Source organism: Geotrypetes seraphini, chromosome 9 (assembly GCF_902459505.1).
Source record: "Geotrypetes seraphini chromosome 9, aGeoSer1.1, whole genome shotgun sequence".
Classification (NCBI taxonomy): Eukaryota; Metazoa; Chordata; class Amphibia; order Gymnophiona; family Dermophiidae; genus Geotrypetes; species Geotrypetes seraphini.
Genome location: NC_047092.1, coordinates 45,670,546 through 45,691,480, shown reverse-complemented (window position 1 = coordinate 45,691,480; position 20,935 = coordinate 45,670,546). Strand labels below are relative to the sequence as shown.

At 39.7% G+C, this 20,935-nt stretch overlaps 1 protein-coding gene across 1 annotated transcript in view; it reads left to right on the top strand.

Moving 5' to 3' along the window:
- HDAC10 (histone deacetylase 10) overlaps window positions 1–20,935 on the top strand; it is a 50,905-nt gene that overhangs the window by 16,339 nt on the left and 13,631 nt on the right. Inside the window, exons 8-16 of the mRNA XM_033959411.1 lie at window positions 257–383; window positions 1,418–1,483; window positions 3,582–3,641; window positions 7,178–7,267; window positions 8,889–8,995; window positions 12,774–12,841; window positions 16,381–16,639; window positions 16,953–17,043; window positions 18,414–18,499. Coding sequence (XP_033815302.1) covers window positions 257–383; window positions 1,418–1,483; window positions 3,582–3,641; window positions 7,178–7,267; window positions 8,889–8,995; window positions 12,774–12,841; window positions 16,381–16,639; window positions 16,953–17,043; window positions 18,414–18,499 — 954 coding nt within the window. The remainder of the gene's footprint in view (window positions 1–256; window positions 384–1,417; window positions 1,484–3,581; window positions 3,642–7,177; window positions 7,268–8,888; window positions 8,996–12,773; window positions 12,842–16,380; window positions 16,640–16,952; window positions 17,044–18,413; window positions 18,500–20,935) is intronic.

Sequence of the window (20,935 nt, the reverse complement as noted above, 5' to 3'; positions counted from 1 at the left end):
TAGTGATATTTTACCTCTTAGGAGAAAAATTAATTTCCCTCTGGAGCAAAATAATTCAGTATTTCTTTGCCAGACCACTGTAGGTCTTACAGTGTTGGCGCATCTGTTAGGATGATACATTTATATTGTATCAGGAACTCCAGCAGTTGATCTCTACTAATCGGGGAGATAAGTTTGTATACCTTCATTGATAGCTTTGTTTGTTTGCCTGTTTCCCCTAATATTGTGTAATAGACCTTGGTTTTTTTATCTTTAGTGTTTTGTACTTCTCATGGCATCGTTATGAACATCAAGAATTCTGGCCCAATCTAAAGGAGTCTAATTTTGATACTGTTGGTAAAGGAGAAGGAACAGGGTTCAATGTAAACATTCCTTGGAACAAGGTAAAGGGTTCCTTGGGATGATACTAAAGGGATTTTTCCATTATGTGTCTAGGATGGATGGTGGAGGGGGTGGGGTTGTGCTGGTACATCTTGCCAAATGTTACAGTCACTTCCACTTCTAAGCATGTTGTTTTCTGTCCACATCAGCTTTAACACAGCAAAACTATATTCTTGCTTTCACAAAATATCAGTGAAGTCAAACTACATGTCTTAAAAACCTCAAGTTACCCTGTCAGAAAGGCAAAAATCCAAGCGAGGACCATCTTTCCCAAAGAGCTCAAAATATAAGTAGTTAACTGAGGCAACAAGAGAGGCATCAACGTGCCCTAAATTAAAGAGTCTTGGTGGCAAAACTGGGATTTGTCTTTGGTGTCCCAAGTTCTCAGCCTGTTACTCCGACTAGATTACTGCTCCTGTTAAAAGGTAGAGGGAAGGGATTTTCTTAGAAATAAACCTTTGCAGATAGTTTCTTAAATTATTATTTGTTTGCTGGAGAGTGTAATTGATGAATTTAAGAATATGCCACATCTCTTAGCCTGCCAAGATGTTAAACTTTGTTACTTTACCTTTTCTTTTAAGCTTCGGCACTTTTGGCCATTTAATGTGGACTTGATAATAGATAATGATTGCCTTTGATTTTATTTGATGAGCATTTATATGCTATATTTGAACTGGATATACCTGTGTTTTGTTATGTTAATGTAACAAATAAATAAATAAAAATAAAAGAGGTAAAATTAAAAAAAAGGTAGAGGGAAGTATGTATGGTAGAATTGCCTGGGTGGTTAGGGACCTGGTACCTGGCTGAACATTAATCATTAGTTTTCTTTAGGATAAAAACTGAAATTGAGTTGATACAGTGTATTTGTAACATAAGCATTGCTTTTGTGACTAGGCCAATAGCACAATTTCTTGTGCCATTGAGAACAAAAAGGCTCAATATGGTGGTGTTTTGATATATTACACCTTCCTTAACCATCCAAAAAGATGGTGGTGACACATCTCTTCCTTAATTTCTTTGATTTGCTTCTCAGACAGGGATGGGAAATGCTGATTATGTAGCTGCCTTTTTCCATGTCTTGCTGCCCATGGCTTTTGAGGTAAATGTTAATGCTCTCACTGTTTTTTAAATCTTGCCTTGCTACATACTTTTGTCTGAAGACAATGACAACCCTAGTTATTTCATGCTTTGTTATACATAAGGAAAGAGAGATTCTTCTTTATTAAACATGATTTTTAGAGCATATAGAACAGAATGCAAAGTTTAATTATGCAGGAAAATTGTAATTTTGGTACTAAAATTAGATTGTAAGCCCTCTGGAGAAAGGGAGATGCCTAGTGTACTGAATGCAACTTAGCTTGCACTTTTTTCAGTAATAGCTCAAGGTAACTGAAAAAAGTACAAGCTAAATCCAAATAAATAAGAAGGGAAGTTATCAAGGTGGGCTACTGTTAACTATAGGTCTCATTGCATAAAATGGGATCTCTGCTAAAATAAACCAAAAAACACTGTGGAGTGAGATGTTCCTGAAATGGACTTTATTGAAAATTTAAAAGTTCCACAAGTCAACGTAAACAATCCGCATAGAAATAAAATGATCCACATAAAAACCTTGAGGACCTAATTCGCTTAGAGTGTGGGACCCAACACAGTCCGTGTTTCGACACGATAGTCTTCTTTGGGAGTCCTTTAAATGATAGGGTAACATTGGAATAATGTGTAAACAATAACTGTGTTAGTGGATCTAGGGATGCAAGTGGCATCATGCATGAAAGTGATGTAGTGCAAAAATCAAAGAGTGACTGGTGAAATCTAAGAGTAATTGGAACTAGTGAGGGAATGTGACCAAGCTTGTAAAAATAACAAAGTCCATTTCAGGAACATCATCACTCCACAGTGTTTTTTGGTTTCTCTTGGATTTTCTTCTCTGTGGATATCTCAGGGTCAATTTTTTTGTGCTTGTTTTGGTTGCACCTCTGCTAAAATAGCATGTTAGTGGTAAGATAACACATTGTAATAATCGCCCACATTGACAACTTTGGCCTTAGTTAAAGAATTGTATTTATTTAACTTTGGCCTGTATAAAATCTACCTTTCTTCAGAGCGACTAAATGTGTGTACTAACAGATTTCTAACAGCATTTAGAGCTCCTTTTACAAAGGTGTGTTAGGGCCTTAAAGTGCGGAATAGCGTGCGCTAAAATGCCACGTGCGCTAGCCGCTACCGTCTCCTCGGGTAGTGTGCGCTAATCCAGTGCATGCGCTAAAAACGCTAGCGCACCTTTGTAAAAGGAGCCCTTAGTGCAGGTGTTACCAGAGCCATGCTACTGGAAGAATCAGAAAATAATGCACGTACATCACATTTTCAGATCTGTTTGCCTTTATTTTTTCATTAAAAAAATATTTCCAGAACAACAAAGCAGATGCAAAAGTCCTGCAGGGACTTGATATCTATGACAGTTCTCAAAGGAAACATACATTTGTATGTTCCTTTTGAAATTTAGTGCAAAAGTCCCATGGATGATAATTAGTTAGGGACTTTGTACAGTTTGAAAATAGCCCTCCTAGTGGTTGGAGTCTGACATGAGCGTCCTCTACAACAAACAAAAACACGAAACATAAATACAACAAAAAGCTAGACACATCAACAATTGAATAAAGGCTGTTGCATAGCTTCTGTATTTTGGTTTAGCAGTATATTACACTGTAACTGGGATTTATTATATGCAAAATTTTAAAGAAACATTTGTATGTTTTCATTGTAATAGAGACTTTGGGCCTGATTCAAAAGACACAACTTGCTTAACCATTGGTTTTTTAGTGGTTATATGGATAGAACTGAGCCATTTAACTCGCCAAAAGGCTAAATTTTATTTGTAGAAAAAGGGACCAGTGCTTATGAGTTTACCAGCAATATTCAACTGCTAAATTATGTAAAGTTAGGACTATTATTTGGGATGCCTAACTTTAAATAGATATATTCATGACGACAGCTGTATGAGCACTTATTCAGAGGCGCAAGTAGGAGGAAATTATTGAATCATAACCCTCAAAGGCCCTTATCTATAATGTAATCTAGTAGTTAATCCTCCATTTTCCTGGAATATGTGTTTCCCATAGTGTTCCTAAAAGAATGCTAGACCTTGCTAGATGCTATGCATTTGCATGACGACTTGTTGCTTTCCTTCCTCGTTATAGTTTAATCCAGAACTTATCCTAGTTTCCTCTGGATATGACTCTGGAATTGGTGACCCTGAGGTAAGCTGTAATAAGTGTGTGTTTGGGGGGAGGGGTTAGTGATCATACATGCTTGTTTAAAATATTGGCATTGATAAAAGAACAAGAGAACAGTAGTTATAATGTAGAGTAACGGCATGCAATAAAGCACTCCATTTACAAGTATCTAATAAGCATAAATAAATGAAGCCTTATTTTCTATATTATGTATAATTAATTTGTAACAATCCATAAAAGCAGGGAGAAACCCCTATGTAAATAAAACCAGTCAATAAAAAAGTAGGGGAAGAAGATGTTTCCACTGGGATTTTTTATTCAGGTATTTGCAATAAGACTCGGACTTATTTTAAATACCTGAATAAAAAATCCCAGTGGAAACATCTTCCCCTACTTTTTTATTGGCTAATTTGTAACACAATCTTAATACCCAGCTCCACCCCACCATCTGTCCCAAAACCCCAGTGTAAACATGTTTAATGATTATCAAACAAACTCCTTTGTCCCTTGTCCAGCAATAAGTTGAATTTTTTAAGCAGTCCTAAGAATTCAGTGCTTTGGACATATCCAGCCACTGTCATTTTATATCCAGGTCAAAGTTCAGCACCTTGTACTTAGCCAACCAAGCTGGCTTTCATCAACTGGCTGGCTAAGGCTAACAGCCAAAGATAGACCTGTTTTTTAGGCGAGTCTATCTGACTGCGTGCCTTAGCCGTCCAGCCAAAGAAAATCAGCAGTGACCAACCATGTTGTGTGACATAGCCGGTCACTGGTCTGGTTGGCAAGCTAGATATTCAGTGAGAGATAGCTGACTATTTCCCACTGAATATTGGTGGATAGCTGGCCAATATTCAAATGGGACATAGCTGCTGAATATTGGAGGGATTGTGTATGGTGTTTAGGCTTATCCCAGTTCATCCCAGGATACATCAGGTAGGGGCAGGGCACTGCCAATTTGAAGAGATGTGCCCTGAGGCAGGAGGGAGTAGGCATCCTTCAAAAAGTGTGGCGCAGTGGTTAAAGCTACAGCCTCAGCATCCTGAGGTCATAGGTTCAAACCCACGCTGTTCCTTGTGACCCTGGGCAAGTCACTTAATCCCCCCATTGCCCCAGGTACGTTAGATAGATTGTGAGCCCGCTGGGACAGACAGGGAAATCTGCTTGAGTACCTGAATAAATGCATGTAAACCGTTCTGAGCTCCCCTGGGAGAACGGTATAGAAAATTGAATAAAAAAAATAAGAGAAAAGGTACAGATGGAATGATGTGTGTGTGTGTGTGTGGGGGGGGGTTTGTTGTTAGGTCCCAACTCACACAGTTGAGGGGTAGGGAGGTAGGGTTGTTCAGCTGGGGACCTACTCCAGCCGCTGGACCCCCCCCCCCCAGGGATAATTTTTGGGCTGAGGGAGTCAGGTTGGGATGGAGTCCATTGGACTACCAGGGATATTTAGGTATTTTTGACTGGATGGGTTAGGTCAGCTGGGGGGGGGGGGGGGTCCACTGGAACAGATTTATTTTTAGGGTGCAGCCAGAGAGGGTGTCATGGACATGCACATAAGAACTGTGCCTATTACACAGCTCTTGTTTGCAGGCCCCAATAAGTTCCAACCCCTTTAGCTCAACACTAACGGTGTGCATATAATTTACATGTTGTTAGTGTTGAGCATTGGTCACCAGAAACAAACTGATGTTTTTCCAGTGCTGTAGAGGAACAGCTCTGGAGTTTTGTGCATCTGCCCCAAAATCTGAAAATGAAAAGTCAGATTAAGCAGTGAAACGCTGGATAGGCTAGAGGCCAACTGAATTTTGGTTTTGGTGCTGCTGTGTTTTCATTTGAAGTTGAAACTATGTTATACAGTTCCTCCCCCCCCCTTCCTTCCTCTGTCCTGGCCTACCATTTCATTGATAGTGTAGTGGCTAGTAGGGACCGGAGCGATCCCCAGTCACTCCTGCCCATTCAATCCCCTCAGTCAAAATGGCTGCTGGGACCTCCAATGACAGTCCAATATGCTTATTATAACAAGTAGTATTTCTCACCGCGAGAGGCACATCATGTAAGCAGACAGCCGGTACCTCTCTTCCTCGCTGGCATCTCGGGACACACAGTTTTGATATACAGAATTATACAATTAATATTCACTTAATTCAATTAAATCGCAATATATGAAAATAACAATTCAGATTTTGTTACATTGCACAATGCATCTTTAGACAGCATCCACAAGCTGTGACAGCAACATCAGAGCATCAAAACAAAACACACAAACAATGATTCTGTATGCACTCAAAATCTAAGCAATACATATCAAAAAGAAACATGACTGGTTGCTTACCTTTTGATGTCAAATCACTCCTAACCACAAAATAAACAAAATTGCTTACACAGATATACCAGTAATGTTTTAAACAATCAGGCAATGTTTATTAATATGATACATGGTACTCGGAGAGACCCCCCAGGAAAGAGACTTGGGAGGTACTGGTCGACAAGTCGATGAAGCCATATGTGCAATGTGCAGTGGCGGCAAAAAGGGCGAACAGAATGCTTGGAATGATTAAGAAGGGGATCACAAACAGATTGGAGAAGGTTATCATGCCGCTATACTGGGCCATGATGCGACCCCACCTGGGATACTGCATCCAGCACTGGTCACCGTACTTGAAGAAGGACATGGTGCTACTCGAAGGGTCCAGAGAAGAGCGACTAAAATGGTTAAGGGGCTGGATGGAGTTGTCGTACTAGTGAGAGATTAGAGAAAACTGGGCCTCTTCTCCCTTGAAAAGAGGAGACTGAGAGGGGACATGATTGAAACGTTCAATGATAATGAGGGAACAGACTTAGTAGATAAAGACAGGTTGTTCACCCTCTCCAAGATAGGGAGAATGAGAGGGCACATCTCTAAAGTTAAAAGGGGATAGATTCCGTACAAACGTAAGGAATTCTTCTTCAACCCAGAGAGTGGTAGAAAACTGGAATGCTCTTCCGGAGGCTGTCGTAGGGGAAAGCACCCTCCAGGGATTCAAGACAAAGTTAAACGAGTTCCTGCTGAACTGGAATGTACGCAGGTAGGGCTGGTCTCAGGGCACTGGTCTTTGACCTAGGGGCCACCACGGGAGCGGACTGCTGGGCACGATGGACCATTGGTCTGACCCAGCAGCGGCAATTCTTATGTTCTTATATAAATGGAGCAACAGTTGAATAAAGTTCTGCAATCTCAAAAAACTCGAAGTGTTTCCACCATTTTGGCCACTAGTGTAGTTCTTCACATAAGGCTACTTTCATGTTGAAATCAAATTATATTCTTTTTGTCTGAGTTATTGATTTAGTGGGATTATCTTTCTCTCTTGTGAGGGCTTAAATTAGGAGTATATATTGCACTAAAATACAGATCATCCTAAGGAATGCATAAACTTTTTTGTAGACTCGGATGAGAGCACGATGTTCCCTGCATGATTTTGTTCATCCCAGCTGCGGTTTGGTCAGCTGAGTCAAAATGCTACATTTAAGTGAAACTTCAGTCTTTTTCTATAGTAATTAAAAATAATTTCTTTTGATTTTAGGGTCGGATGCACGCCACACCTGACTGCTTTTCTCACCTTACTCATTTTTTGATGCAGTTAGCTGAAGGAAAATTGTGTGTTGTTCTGGAGGTAAAAAAAGAAATGTATTCATAACCCAAGCATAGTATATATTCTGATTTTAGGGGCAGTTTCCAAAGGGTCTTGTTTACCCTCATAAAGAAGCTCTGTGAACATTTGGTCTATGCAAGCAGAGTAGGGGCTGTAGATTGCTAACCCTTTGTAACAGATTAAAGGGTTTTCCTTCCCACTATGCAAATATTATATCTTGGGCAGCAAGGGATGCTAATTGGGAAAAAAACTACAGATCCCAGAATGCACTGGGCACAGCACCTAGAGCTGAGTTACTTCAAGAGGAGGTGGAACAGTTTGCTGAGTCACAGGGGCGGGACCCAGACAGAGAGGGATATTTCTTCCCCAAGCTGGGTTCATTCTAGAGAGGTCCCCGAAGGAGAATGAGGAACTCTCAAGTTTTCCCTAGAGATAGACAGAGGCAGGCCTTGAGAAAACAGACCTGTAGCAGTTTCGCTGAAGTAAGCCAAATTCATTATATTTTGTGTGAGGCAAATGATAACATAAAAATTCTCTTTATATGCAGTTGTGTCTTGGTTGTATATGTGCTGACCTTTCTCGGCAAGCCAGGCTAGCCAGCAAACCAGCCTAGTTTCCCACATCCCTGTTCTGTAATGTTAGGGACTTGATTTTGGTCCATGCATTGCTTGCATTCTGCTGTTTTTGTAAATGCAGAAGTGATACAAAGAGCTTAAAAATAAGAACTATTGGGATTTATAAATACCTCTTTCTGACTGCTGCCCAAGTTGTTGTTGTTTTTTTTTTTTCATCTTGTTTCATTTTCTCCCCTTTTTTCCATTCGTACCCGTTTGTCCAGTCATGTATGTTATATTTTTGTCTAATCGTGTATGTTAATTTTGTTAAAGCTATGTTAAATTGCATTATCTGTTTTTACCCTATTTTAAAATGTATAATCACCTTGAAATAAATGATAAGGTGGTATATCAAATTTTTAATAAACTTGAAACTTGAGAGGTGTTGTACTGAGAATATCTTTTTACCATTGTGCTATTCTTGTCCTGTGGCTGCATTTAAAACTTTTCTATTTATGTGACTTTTCTGTGGTACAACTAAATCAGTTTACATATATTATATGCAGGTACATATATTATATGCAGGTACTTTTTCTGTCCTTAATGGGTGCGCAGTTTTGTTCCCGAGACAATGGATATAATTGACCATTGTCATTTCACAAAAGCCTGTGACACACGAGATGGGCATGAGAAAACTCGGACCACAGAAAAGTTAGGGAAGTTTTAGGTGAACCTCTAAGACTGTATTTTCCTAATTGGACAGCATATAAGATAACCTATGTAGTTCCATTTTATTCCTGGTAGAAACTTTCTCTGTGGCAACATTTATTACTTGGTTTAAGAACTTGAGAGTGCTTTCTAAATTATATTTATTAATGGAGAGAGTTAAAATATTTTTACATTTTAGTGCTATTTGAAATTAGTATGATAGGAAAGTTCTTTCCAGATGGATTTTTTTAAAACTGAAAGGCCTTCCCTAGGAAAAGATAACTCTTAAAATGCAAAAATTCATGTTATAACATTACAAGTGTGGTGCATTGGAATGCAAGTTGTTAGCATTTGGACTAAAAATATTGGTTTGATATTAGGGTGGATACCACCTGAGGTCATTGTCGGAATCCGTGTGCATGACCTTGAAAACTTTGCTTGGTGACCCGGTGCCTCAACTATATGGTGAAATGATACCTTGTTTGAGGTAAGCAAAACAAAAACAAAAAACCATGAGCCAGAAGTAGTCTGTGTACCCCTGCTACATCTGTTTGGGCAGCAGCTAACTAATTATCCATCACCTGGTGAAAGGGAACAAATCTGCTCTAAACAAGACTCCATTTCCCCCCCCCCCCTTCCACCTAGATTGGTAGCTAAATGTGTTTTATTTTATTTCTTTGCCAATACAAGATCTAGGAGGTATTCAACAATATAAATGAGGTAAATGACTTTCCGGAAAAATGATTTTATATATATTTGGGAAGCTGTTTCTTAGGGCATTCCATCCTGGTTTTTAGCTTGGTGTTTGTATGTTAGTACAGCTAATGTATTTTATAGCTAGAAAGGTATGCTTTCTCCTAAATCATGGGCTGTGAAACATTACACTAGTGATTTTTATTCCGCCCATGACCTTGCGGTTCAAGGCGGATTACAGAAGAGGATTTCTGGGCATGTCCAGAGGTGTTACAGAGTTGAGCGGGTTGCTTCAAAGAACTGAAATGTTTAAGTCTTCATGGATTTCTTGAATAGTAGGGTTTTTCTTTCTTTACTGAAAGTTTTGTAGTCTGAGGTTGCGATTAGTAGATTGGAGAGTTGGTGGTCTAGTTTTGCTGCCTGTGTGGCTAGAAGGCCATCGTACAGTTTTTTTCCATTTGATGTCTCTGATTGGAGGGTATGCGAATGGTGTCTGGGTTCTCCTGTGTCTGGTTGTGGTAGTTTGGATTAGGCGGTTATTCAAGTAGGCCGGGCTGTTGCCATTTATGGATTTAAATAGTAGATAGTAGAATTTAAAAACAATGTTTGAAGTACAGGAAAATGAGTTATCATTACTTCTGCTTCCTTCTCAAGTGCACAAGACCAGTCCAGGACTTGAGGATTTATGTTTATTTACCAGCATGTGGAGATGGTGACTACAGAAATGTGCACTGCGTTAACAGAACACCTGTGGAGCTCAAACATTTCCATATTCTGGATTTTACTTTAAACTTCTAAACTGGTTGACTAGTTTATCAGAAGTTAGGGGATAGGAAAAGGGCTGTTGAAGCTGCTGTATAATTGGTCCTTCAGGTATGTGTGTGTATATATATATATATATATATATATATATATATAGATAGATAGATAGATAGATACATACCTGAAGATATATATAGAGAGAGCGAGATATATATATATCTATATCTATATAGATATATATCTATATATCTCTCTCTCTCTAGATATATATATATAGATATAGATATAGATATATCTATATCTATATCTATCTATCTATCTATATATATCTAGAGAGAGAGAGATAAAGATATAGATATATACCTATATAGATATAGATACCTGTTGTGGCAGGTCCCTCACCTCCCCAGCAGTCCATTCCTTTTTCTGTCTTCTCTACTAAAAATAACACTTGCTGACAGAAGAGTTGGGCCTGTCTTCAAGGACGTTAGTTGGTAAGAGCTGTGTTTGCCCTGATGGAAGAATTTTCTCTGTGCTATTGAGTTTTTCTCTGCCTCCAACGGGCAGTGATAGTTGGAAGCTTCTTGAGCAGAGTGTAATGCTGCATTTCTTTTGGATATCTCTAAAGCACCAACATGGTCCTCTGTACATACTTTAGCAAAGTACTGTCATTTGGGATGTGGTAGCTATGGAGGAAACCACCTTTTGGAGCTTATGGGGCTCCTTTTACTAAGCTGCGCTAGCGTTTTTAGCACGCGCTGAAGATTAGCACATTTTAACCCCTGTGCTACGTGGAAAACACTAACGCCAGCTCCATGGAGGCGTTAGCGTGTAGCGCACACGCTAAAACCGCTAGCGCAGCTTAGTAAAAGGAGCCCTAAGTATTTATAGCAGGGGCATTTTGAGGACTGATTTTTCTTTTTTACATCCCACAAGTCCTGGACTCATTTGTGCACAGAACAAGGGAGGAGAAATTAGATCTCACCTGCTAATTTTTTTTTTCTTTTAGTCACCCCAGATGAATCCAGCTAATTGTCCTTATTTGTTTCTTCATATCATAAAAGCGGAATTTTTACTTTTGCTAACTTTGTTTCTTTTGTTCAGCAAATGTTTTTGCATTACTTCAGCAACTGTTTACCACTGTTTTATCTAATATTACTGTAACATGTTTGAGCTGCACAGAAATTCTATTAAGGCTCAGCACAATTCTGTACTATATCTCCACCTTCTAGTAGATGGATGTATACCTACAAGTCCTGGACTTGTCTGGTACAACTAAAGCAAAGGATTATTAGCAGTTAAGATCTAATTTCTGTTTTATTAAATGCCGAAGCTTCGATTCAGCAAGCCACACAGTAGAGCTGCCTTCCAGTGGCTGAGCACACAGTTTCTACCGCAAGATTAGCAAGAAAATATTTCACGGTGATGCAGTAAGGTAATGAGATGCAAGTTGAAAGCGTGCATAAATTGCATGCTAATCGGGGAAAGGTACTGCATTAAAAATAGGCAGCTTCACATGTGCACGTTTGAAGAAAACAGAAGCACCAGCTCACATCTGTGCATGAACTGGAATGTTCTGGGCATAAATATTAGCCTCACAAAAAATTCTTACACATAAAGTTTTTATGAGACTAATATTTATGTGCAGACCAAGATACATGGATGTGTTCAGGTACCTTTGTTTTTCTTCACAACATGCAGTTAGCTCCATCCTGTCTTTTAATGTTGCAGGTTTTTGCCATGGTCACAACAAACTGGCAGTAAATCCTCTTGACTAACTCTTTTGTGCTGCCATGGATCTGGCAGTGAATTTTGCACACTGTACATACTTTACAATCCTCTTTGTATTTTTGTGCATTGCAGAGGAATATCTAATCACCTTATTACCATTCCTTTTAATATACTGTGCTTTCGTGTGTATGCATAATTGGTTTGTCCAAAACCTAAAGCTGGAAGAACTTGTTTTATTCCCACGAATTTGATTGTACTTGATCAGAAAATAATTTTTAAAAATTTTGAATGCCCATCCTGGGGTTGCTCAAAGTCACTGATTACATAAAGCTCCACTTCCTTAAAATTTGCTGCTATTTTTGCTTTATAGAGCAAATTTCTTGGTATTATAGCTATAACTTTTATGTTTTCACACTTGGCAATGACACATTGATAAAAAGTAATTTTATGTCAAGTCTCTTTTATGAAAAAGAACAATAAAATCAGCACAGAAATAACATTACAGACTTTCCAATATGCTTATTATAACAAGTGGGGTTGGATTCCTTAGAACCCCACATAAGAATAGGAAAACATTCTCCTGTCATCAAATAATGATAAAAAGACATTTTATGCAAAATATCAAGCAGTATTTTATTAAATGAACCTTCAATATCTGCATTTTATTGTGAAAAAGAACAGAAATTAACATACTTCGCTAATAGCTAAACATGTACACTTTGGTGTAGTCCTCTACCAATGGCGTTCCAAACATTCAAGCATTCAATGTCTTCTTGAGATAAAGCCTGCGATGCTGTTCAACTCCTTGCAACAAGGCCTCGCAGTGCAAGCGTGGAAAGGCACCTTGTTTCTAGGAGTTGAACAGCATCTCACTTCTGCTTGTGGTGGCTTTGTGCATCAGGGTCTGAGAATTCAGATCTGAAAGAAATTTTCCATTGCACAACTCTCCAGCATGGATAAGAAAATAAAGAGGAGTTTGTGTGTCGGTTAACGAGTGTCCTCTCCTCATTGGTGAGTCTTTTTAACTATCCTGTGCTTAGGTTTTTTTAGAATAAGGCTAACTGGCTCTTCTCTTCTAGTGCGATAGAATCCATTCAGAATGCCATAGCTGTACACGCACCATACTGGAAATGTTTTATGCATGATAGTAAGTGCTTTATTTTCACTACTAATAAGCTAAATATTCAGCTACCAAATATATGTGAGCCCTGGAAAGTAAATGATGATTTGATTTTAAGTTCTTTTGGGGAAATCAACTTGTGATGTTCTTCTGGCTGGGTTTGTGGCATGTATTCTTTTCAGCTGCTCACAGCGCCCCTGAGCAGGGCAGGATTAATTCGTTGAGGGCCCCTAGGCACACAAGTACACTGGGCCCCCACCCCACCATGCCCCACCCCCATTTATTTACCCATTTTCTTATTTACTTCTTTATTTCCACTTTATTTCTTTTATTTTTAAAATTCAAAACAAACAACAAAAATTACCATACCAGTTTTTCTTCCATACAGTTTTTCTTCTATGCAACCTCTAAACATCTCTGAACAAATCTCCCTTTCCTTCCAAGAGGAATAGATCTTCAGCTGACAGAGCTTTGGGAAGCCCACCAATTTATATTTTGCATATGGGTAGGAGGCATGGGGCATGGCAGGAAGAAAATTTAGTGTCCGTCATTTTATTGGACTAATACATTTCTCACTTAGCTTTCAGAGGTTAAAACCTCTTTCTTCAGGTCAGTAAACTATACTGCTGTTACAGTATCCCTGTCCTGACCTAAGGAAAGGAGTTATGATCTCTGAATTAGTAAAAATAATGTATTAAAATTAGTCCAATAAACAGGATCACCTTATTTCCATTTTCTATTAATAAACAATTATCAACAAAGTTACAATAATACTTTATCCTAAAGCATAAAGAAATAAATAAAACAAATAGAAATTTTTTTCTACCTTTGTTGTCTGGTTTCTGCTTTCCTCATCTTCTCATCATTCTCTTTCTTCCATCCACTGTCTGCCCTTTCTCTGCCTCTTCCATATGGCGTCTGCTCTCTTTTTGTGCCTCCCTCTTCCCCCCCCATTGGTGTGGCATCCATCTTCTTCCCTTCCCTCCTTCAATGATCTGGCATTTCTCTCCTCTCCTTCCCCCCACTTCCATCAGCATCTGCCCCCTTTCTTTCCCTCCAACCCAATTCCATCCAGTATCCTTCCTCCTTATGTCTCTCTTCCCTTTCCCTGCACCCCAATTCCATCAACATCTGCCCCCTTTCTTTCCTTCTAACCCAATTCCATCCAGTATCCTTCCCCCTTATGTGTCTCTCCCCTTTCCCTACACATCAGTTGCATCAGCATCTGCCCCCTTTCTCTCCCTCCACCACCCTTCCATACCACCCTGGCCCCTTTCTCTCCCTCCACCACCCTTCTGTGCTCCTTTCTCCCTCCAAACTAACCAATGCCATGAAGCAAGGTCCTGTGATGACTTCAGCTGCTGGCTCTGCTCAGGAAGTAAGTGATGTCGGAGGGAGGTGGACCGGTAGATGCGGGGATTTGCTGCAAGGTCCTTCAATGACTGCATCTGCTGGTCCACCCCCTCCAACGTCACTTACTTCCTGAGCAGAGCCAGCAGCTGAAGTCATCGCAGGACCTTGCAGCAACTCCCTGCGTCTACCGGTCCACCCCCTCTGACGTCACTTTTTCCGGATGCATTGCCAACGATGCCAGGGTGGGGGGGTATCTGATGTTCTTTCCGTGGGGGGGGGACAGCACTGCCAATCTTTCCGTGGGGGCCTGCGTTGCTGAAAGAAAAATGCCCCCACAAAAACCTGAGTTTTCTGTTTCTTCAGCAGGTCCCCCTGACAACTTCAGGCCCTAGGCACTTGCCTACTGGGCCTACCCATTAATCCGGCCCTGCCCCTGAGGCATATGTTGGTAACAGGAATCATTTCCCTATTCATATTAGTAGTTCTGTCAATGATAGTATTCCTGAGTAGAGATATAGATTATGATGTAGCACAGTGCTTCCATACTGCGGAGAACCTGTACTCTGGCGACTCAAATGAAAGATCTTCAAAAGACTTGTGGACTTTTATTTTTTTTAACACTATTTTTTAAATATCTCAAGAGCAAATTACATCATTTTTCCACATAATTACCCTCTTTTGTGATACATTTTTCCCATGACATTCTATGACCCGTTCTCCCACCACAACCATTTCCCACGAAAATATCAAAGTGCAGAAACTTTTTGAAGAACCCTTGTATAACATGAAATCTTATGGTCAAAAGAATGCAATAAATTAACATTATTTTATTACTGTTTACCTTTGCTGGAGGCGCTGTTCTGTGCCTGGCACTGTCGCATGATTGACACGAAATCAGCGGGATCTGACAATGGCGTCAGTTACAGAATCCAGGTCTATGGTCCTTTCTTCCCTGTGTTTAATAACTTCTCTGTATCGCCAGCAGCATAGATTAGAAACTAAGGGCTCCTTTTACAAAGGTGCATTAGGGCCTTAACGCGCAGAATAGCGCGCATTAGCCGCTACCACCTCCTCTTGAGCAGGCGGTAGTTATTCGGCTAGCGCACACTATAGCGCGCGCTAATCCAGTGCGTACACTAAAAACGCTAGCGCACCTTTGTAAAAGGAACCCTAAAATTCCCATGGTAAATTTTCCTATAATTTGGAAAGGCACCAGATGTGCCTCAGATATCCATCTCCTGCAAGCAGTACTTGAGCAGAAACATAAGGGACACTACTAGAGCAGTGAATAAGAGAAAAAGAGCAGAATTGATGAATGTTCCTATGGCATATAACTTCCAGAAACATACATAAATATTACATTACATTACATAAATATTTATGAATCGCTAATATACCCCAATAGGAGTTCAATGAGATTTCCAAATTAATAAGAGGCTGGCCATCTCCAGGAATTACAATCTTACATTAAAATCAAAACAGAAAAATCTGCTCATCTGTTAGAGTGAGAGAGATATCTTGCAGAAAATAGGTTTTCAAACCTTTACAAAATGCCTAGAATAAATAGAGATTGGCATTTGTCTGTCTTGTTGTTTAATGTAATTTATTTTTTCTCTTCAGAAGAATTTTCTTTTAAGAAAGGCAAGAAATGTGAATGAATAATATATAATTTAAAGGAAAGTGTAATTCTTTTAACTAAGGGGTCCTTTTACAAAGTTGGTGATAGAAAGAGGCCTTAGCACACCCTTACACAAGGTTTTCAGGTCATTTGTATCACAGCTGTAAAAGGGCCCGTTTTCTTTCTTAGGTATTAAAGGCCATACGCTAATGGTAACATTAGCGCATGGTTATTAAGAACAATTACTGCATGAACACTTCCACCACCATCACCACCACCACCTATTTTGTTGGCGGTAAGGGCTCACATGGTAATCCTGCATTGATCAGTGAGCGGTAATTTAGATGCACTAACTGATTCGCTTATTCACACCTCCTCAACCAAAAAATTAATAGTTTTATAATGCACGGGTAGTACACGTACATTTAGGACAGTATCACAGGATGCCTGAGTACGTCCCGCGGTAAGCCCTTTTAAGCTGCTAGTACTTAACCATAGCTTGTAAGAGGACACCTAAGTGACTTATTCTCTTCATCTATTTCCTTCCATTGTTCATTAGTATTTGTTTTCTTGTGAAACAAATCCATATCTGTAGAGGTATCTATTGTGCAAGATCCAAGCACCAAAAGAGAGTCGGGCGACGTACATCTTGTATCCCAGTCAGGCTCTTTCCCAGAGGTCTGTGCAGATGAAGCAAAGAAGGCTGATATGTTTCTGCAGCATCACATGGTGGAACTTCTGCTTCCAGTGCCTCCCTTAAGGACAGCTGCGGCTCTAGCTTCCCACAGTCTCTTGTGTGGTGTCCAGGTGGAGGCCAGTACCGTTGCTCTTGAAGAAGTAGAAACGGCGATCAGGTGTGCTATACTAGACCTGTTAAGAAAATGTTTAACCATTAAAATCTGTAACACAGGGTTCTATTAAGGCTCAGCACGATTTTGTAGTCTATCTCCACCTGCTGGTAGATAGACGCAAGCCCACAAGTCCAGGACTAAAGCAAAGGAAATTAGCATTTAAGATCACTGCTAATTTCTCCTTTTCAAAAACCTGAAGCTCCGATGCAGCAAATCACACAGCAGAGCTGCATTCCAGTGGCTGAGCGCACAGTTTCTACATAAACATTTGGAAATGTATTTTGTAGAATATTAAATGTGTTTTGAATTTTTACAGTAACTCCGGTATGATGCTTGTGAAGGAAGAGGCAATCTTACTTTGTGTGGGAAAAATGCTGAGCCTTTTAACAAAGATCCTGAAAAAGCAGGTATCGTGTTCTCCACTTTTCTCAGTGATTTCTTTATAGTGTTAGCTGTGGCTTGGTCCAAATGCCTTTTTGTGCTGCATAAATCATATTTATGTATTTATAAATGTTTTACACAATTTTTTGATAAAAATCATACAGAATGGTTTAAAAAGCATATAAAACAATGCATCAAATGCACTGTATGTACATGGATATATTGATGTTGAATATAGGCTATAAGTTCCATCTGCCCAATTTACTATCCCTGCTTTTATTTTCCTGTGGTTAAGAATTTTTTGGTTTTTCCTGTTCATGGTAAGTATGCTAGTTCTTCCAGAACTCTGAATCTCTTGGAATTACTTGGCCAGAACTTCATCTTGAGAAAGTAAAAAGCAATTGGACCTAGAACATAACCCTTGCTTTACAGACTCAGAGGTTCATCAAGGGCAGTATCCTGATTCCAACAGTGGCCAATTTCAGGTCCAAGCACCTGGCAGATCCCAAAAGAGTAAAACAGATTTTATGCTGCTTATCCTAGAAAAAAGTAGAAGATTTTCCCAAGTCCATCTTAATGACTTATGGACTTATCCCAGCCCCTTTATCATTTTTATTCCCTTTTTCTGTAATTTTTCTAATTCTGCTATATCTTTTTTGAAATGCGATAACTAAAATTGCACACAATATTCAAGGTGTGGTCACACCATAGAACAACTTTATAATAATCTCTGTTTGTTCTCCATGCCATTCCTAACATTCTATTTACTTTCTTAGCACACTACAGTTGGTGCTGTGTTCAGGGTTTAAACAATCAAATTTAGATTTGCAGTTGAGAATTTGTGATTTGTCTGAATACAGCCCGTAGCATTCAAACCTGCAATGAGAAAATGGATCTACAGTACTCCTCCGGTCATTCACAGTCGGTGATTCGTGGTCCCAGTCATTCACAGTATTTTCCGACTGCAAATGACCAGGACTGTGAGAGGCTGCGACCGCGAATGACCGGGCAGGAGAGGTCAGCCAGAGCGCCTGCGAGTGAAGGAAATCACTCACGGTATGCTCCGACCGCCTCTTCCTGCACTAAAGTCAGGCCTCGCCAATCAGGAGCTGCTTTGACATGCAGCTCCTGATTGGTGAGGCCCGACTTTAGTGCAGGAAGAGGCGGTCGGAGCATACCGCGAGTAATTTCCTTCACTCACAGGCGCTCTGGCTGCTCTCTCCTGCCTCTCTGGCTGACCTCTCCTGTCTCCTCTGCTGAAAACCGTATTCGCGGTTTTTCAGGATTTGCAGAGGTTCCTGGAACGGAACCACCGCAAATATCGGGGGGAGTACTGTATCACATTTGCTACAAAGAGTTTTGCTGATATTGAAAAGGATTTGTGTTTTCTTTTCAGGTAAGGAATGGGATTGCATTGTCACCTGCAGCTTCTGTTTCTTCTTCTGTTGCAATTAAGCAGAGCATCGCAATTGGATTTCAAAAGTGAGTTTAGGATCTTTTGTGTTTTAGGCTGAGTAATTAAAGCAGAGGGTATGAGCGAAAGACTAGTGTTACCATATGGCTCATGAAAAAGGAGGAAAGATTGAGACATCCAGGTTGTATTTCCACTGAAAGCAATGGAAGTAAGTAGACACATTGAGACGTCTTGGTTTTACTTCCATTTAGGGTTACCATATGGCTCCAGAAAAAGGAGGAACAGATTGAGACATCTGGGTTTTACTACCATTGTTTTCAGTGTGGGGGTGGGGCCCCCCATCAGCACTCCACCTCAATTCAGCACGTCAAAGTGCCGCAATGAAGGGCTGCACTGAATAGTCCCGTGATGGAAGGGCTGCGCTGAAGTGGTTCTTAAAGGACCACGATGAAGTGTCCACGAAAGGGCTACAATGAAGTGTCCCATTCCGTCCTCTGATACAGTATGGCAATTCTTAAGTAGTACAAATACTATGTTCCTCAAAATGCTTGTGGTTTAGAAGCTGTGTTGTCTGTTTTGAAGATCCACAAAAGGTTAATCAATAGAGCAAAAACCATCAAAATTTTGATGATATTAATCAAAATGAAGGAAAAGATCTCAGACTTGCCACTCCCAGGATCATAATAATATCATCCAGAATGGAAATGTGGCGTTGGTATCTTTCATTGATCAAAAAACTTCATAATTAATATTATTTGACTTAATTTGTCATTATTAAATAAATAAATTATTTATTAAACCTACTCCACATATAATAAAATTTTTTTATATTTTTCTTTTTTAAGGAATATAAATTAATTTATCTAGGAACTGTGCAAATAAGCATGTATCAAAGCTGTGCAAATAACAATTGTAAAGTGGCTAGTGCATTCGCTAGCCTAACAATTGTAAAGTGGCTGGTGCATTAGCTTAGCTTATTCATTCATTCATTCATCGTTCAAAATGTTTGTGCAAACAAGCATGTGCCAGGCTGTGCAAAATAGCAATTATCCAATTGGCTAGTACGTTAGCTAGCCTAATGATGCAAAAAACTATATGACAGAGCCAAAAACTAGCACTTATCTTTTTGCTTGATTTATCTTTTTGGCTTCTTTTGGCTTAAAGTTGGTTTCATTTGAAGCCCTGTGCTCAGAGATTTCTAGGCATGTGTGTTGGAGAAAAAAAAAGTACTGGCAGCCTGAGATGGACATGTCCTTCTGGCATCTATCTAATTGTCTCTTGTTACCAGCATATGTAGTGCAAGACAAGCAGTGTTCAAAATTTTATGTACAAAAGGGTTAGAAAGATACCACTGGCTATAGGCCACGAACACATGCTTGGAGCAGGTGTTTGTTAAAATGTCCTTGTAATTGTCCTGTATTATTTGAGGGTAAATCATATTAATTTTTTTAATCCCAAACAGCGCTTAGAGTTTTTGTAATATAGAGAAGGTATGAAAGTTCTGAATGTAACGCCACAGATTTATAATCGCTGGTGAGTCATCGGCTGTAGGATAACCCCAGAATTTATCTTTGTTATAATATGATTTGATTTCCATGTTCTTTTTTTTTCAGTAGTAACCCACCCTCTTCAATATTGTGGATGAATTTGTAAAATTATTTCTTTTTGACTATTTTCCTTGAAAATTGTTACTAAGTTGCTTTTTCACTTCTGGATGATGTAATTTGATTAATATTGGAACTTATAAATAGAGGGGAATTCTTTTAACTCTCGACCTCAAAGAGCCCCTATTTCATATTAAAATTTGATTCTGACATCAGAAATTTCTGAGATTTGCAATCCTGAACCAACATGTCCAGTTTTGGGCTGTGTCATTCATTCTTGCTAGGACTCTGAGGACATTCTCAAAAGTGATCGTGGTAGTGGCAGCCTTCCTGCATCATGAAGGGGTTCCAGGTTCATCCATATCTGTATAACTAGTTTATTAGGCCTTCAATTTTACAAGAGAGTATTAAGACAACAGCCAGAGTCATTCCACTTCAGTCCCTAGGCTGGATTATTAACAAGGAAATGAGAAAATTGACCCCCCTCCCCCTCCTCACAGACCTTGGGGTTATCTTTGACACACAGGGGGGTATGGTCTTTCTTTTGGATTAGAAGCTGGCAAAAAAATTTTTTTTGCCCGGTTTAGTTTCAGCCAAAAGATTTATTTTATTTTCAGCCATGTGTTAGTTTGGGCTGAAAATGACCATCCCCTGATATTCAGCTGGTGGCAGTCAGCAGTTTTTTTTAAAGTTCTGATCATCGCCAGCTAAATTATGCGGCCATGTCCGGACACCTACACTAAATAGGCCGCCTGGAGCTTATGTGGGCCCAGCCAATATTCAGCCAGAGCCGTATAGGAGTTATGTAGCCTTGACTGAATATCGGGCCAGTTGCAAAAAATAAGATCCCTTGAGGCTGGATCCCCCTTCCATCCACCCCTTCTCAATCACGGCCCATCT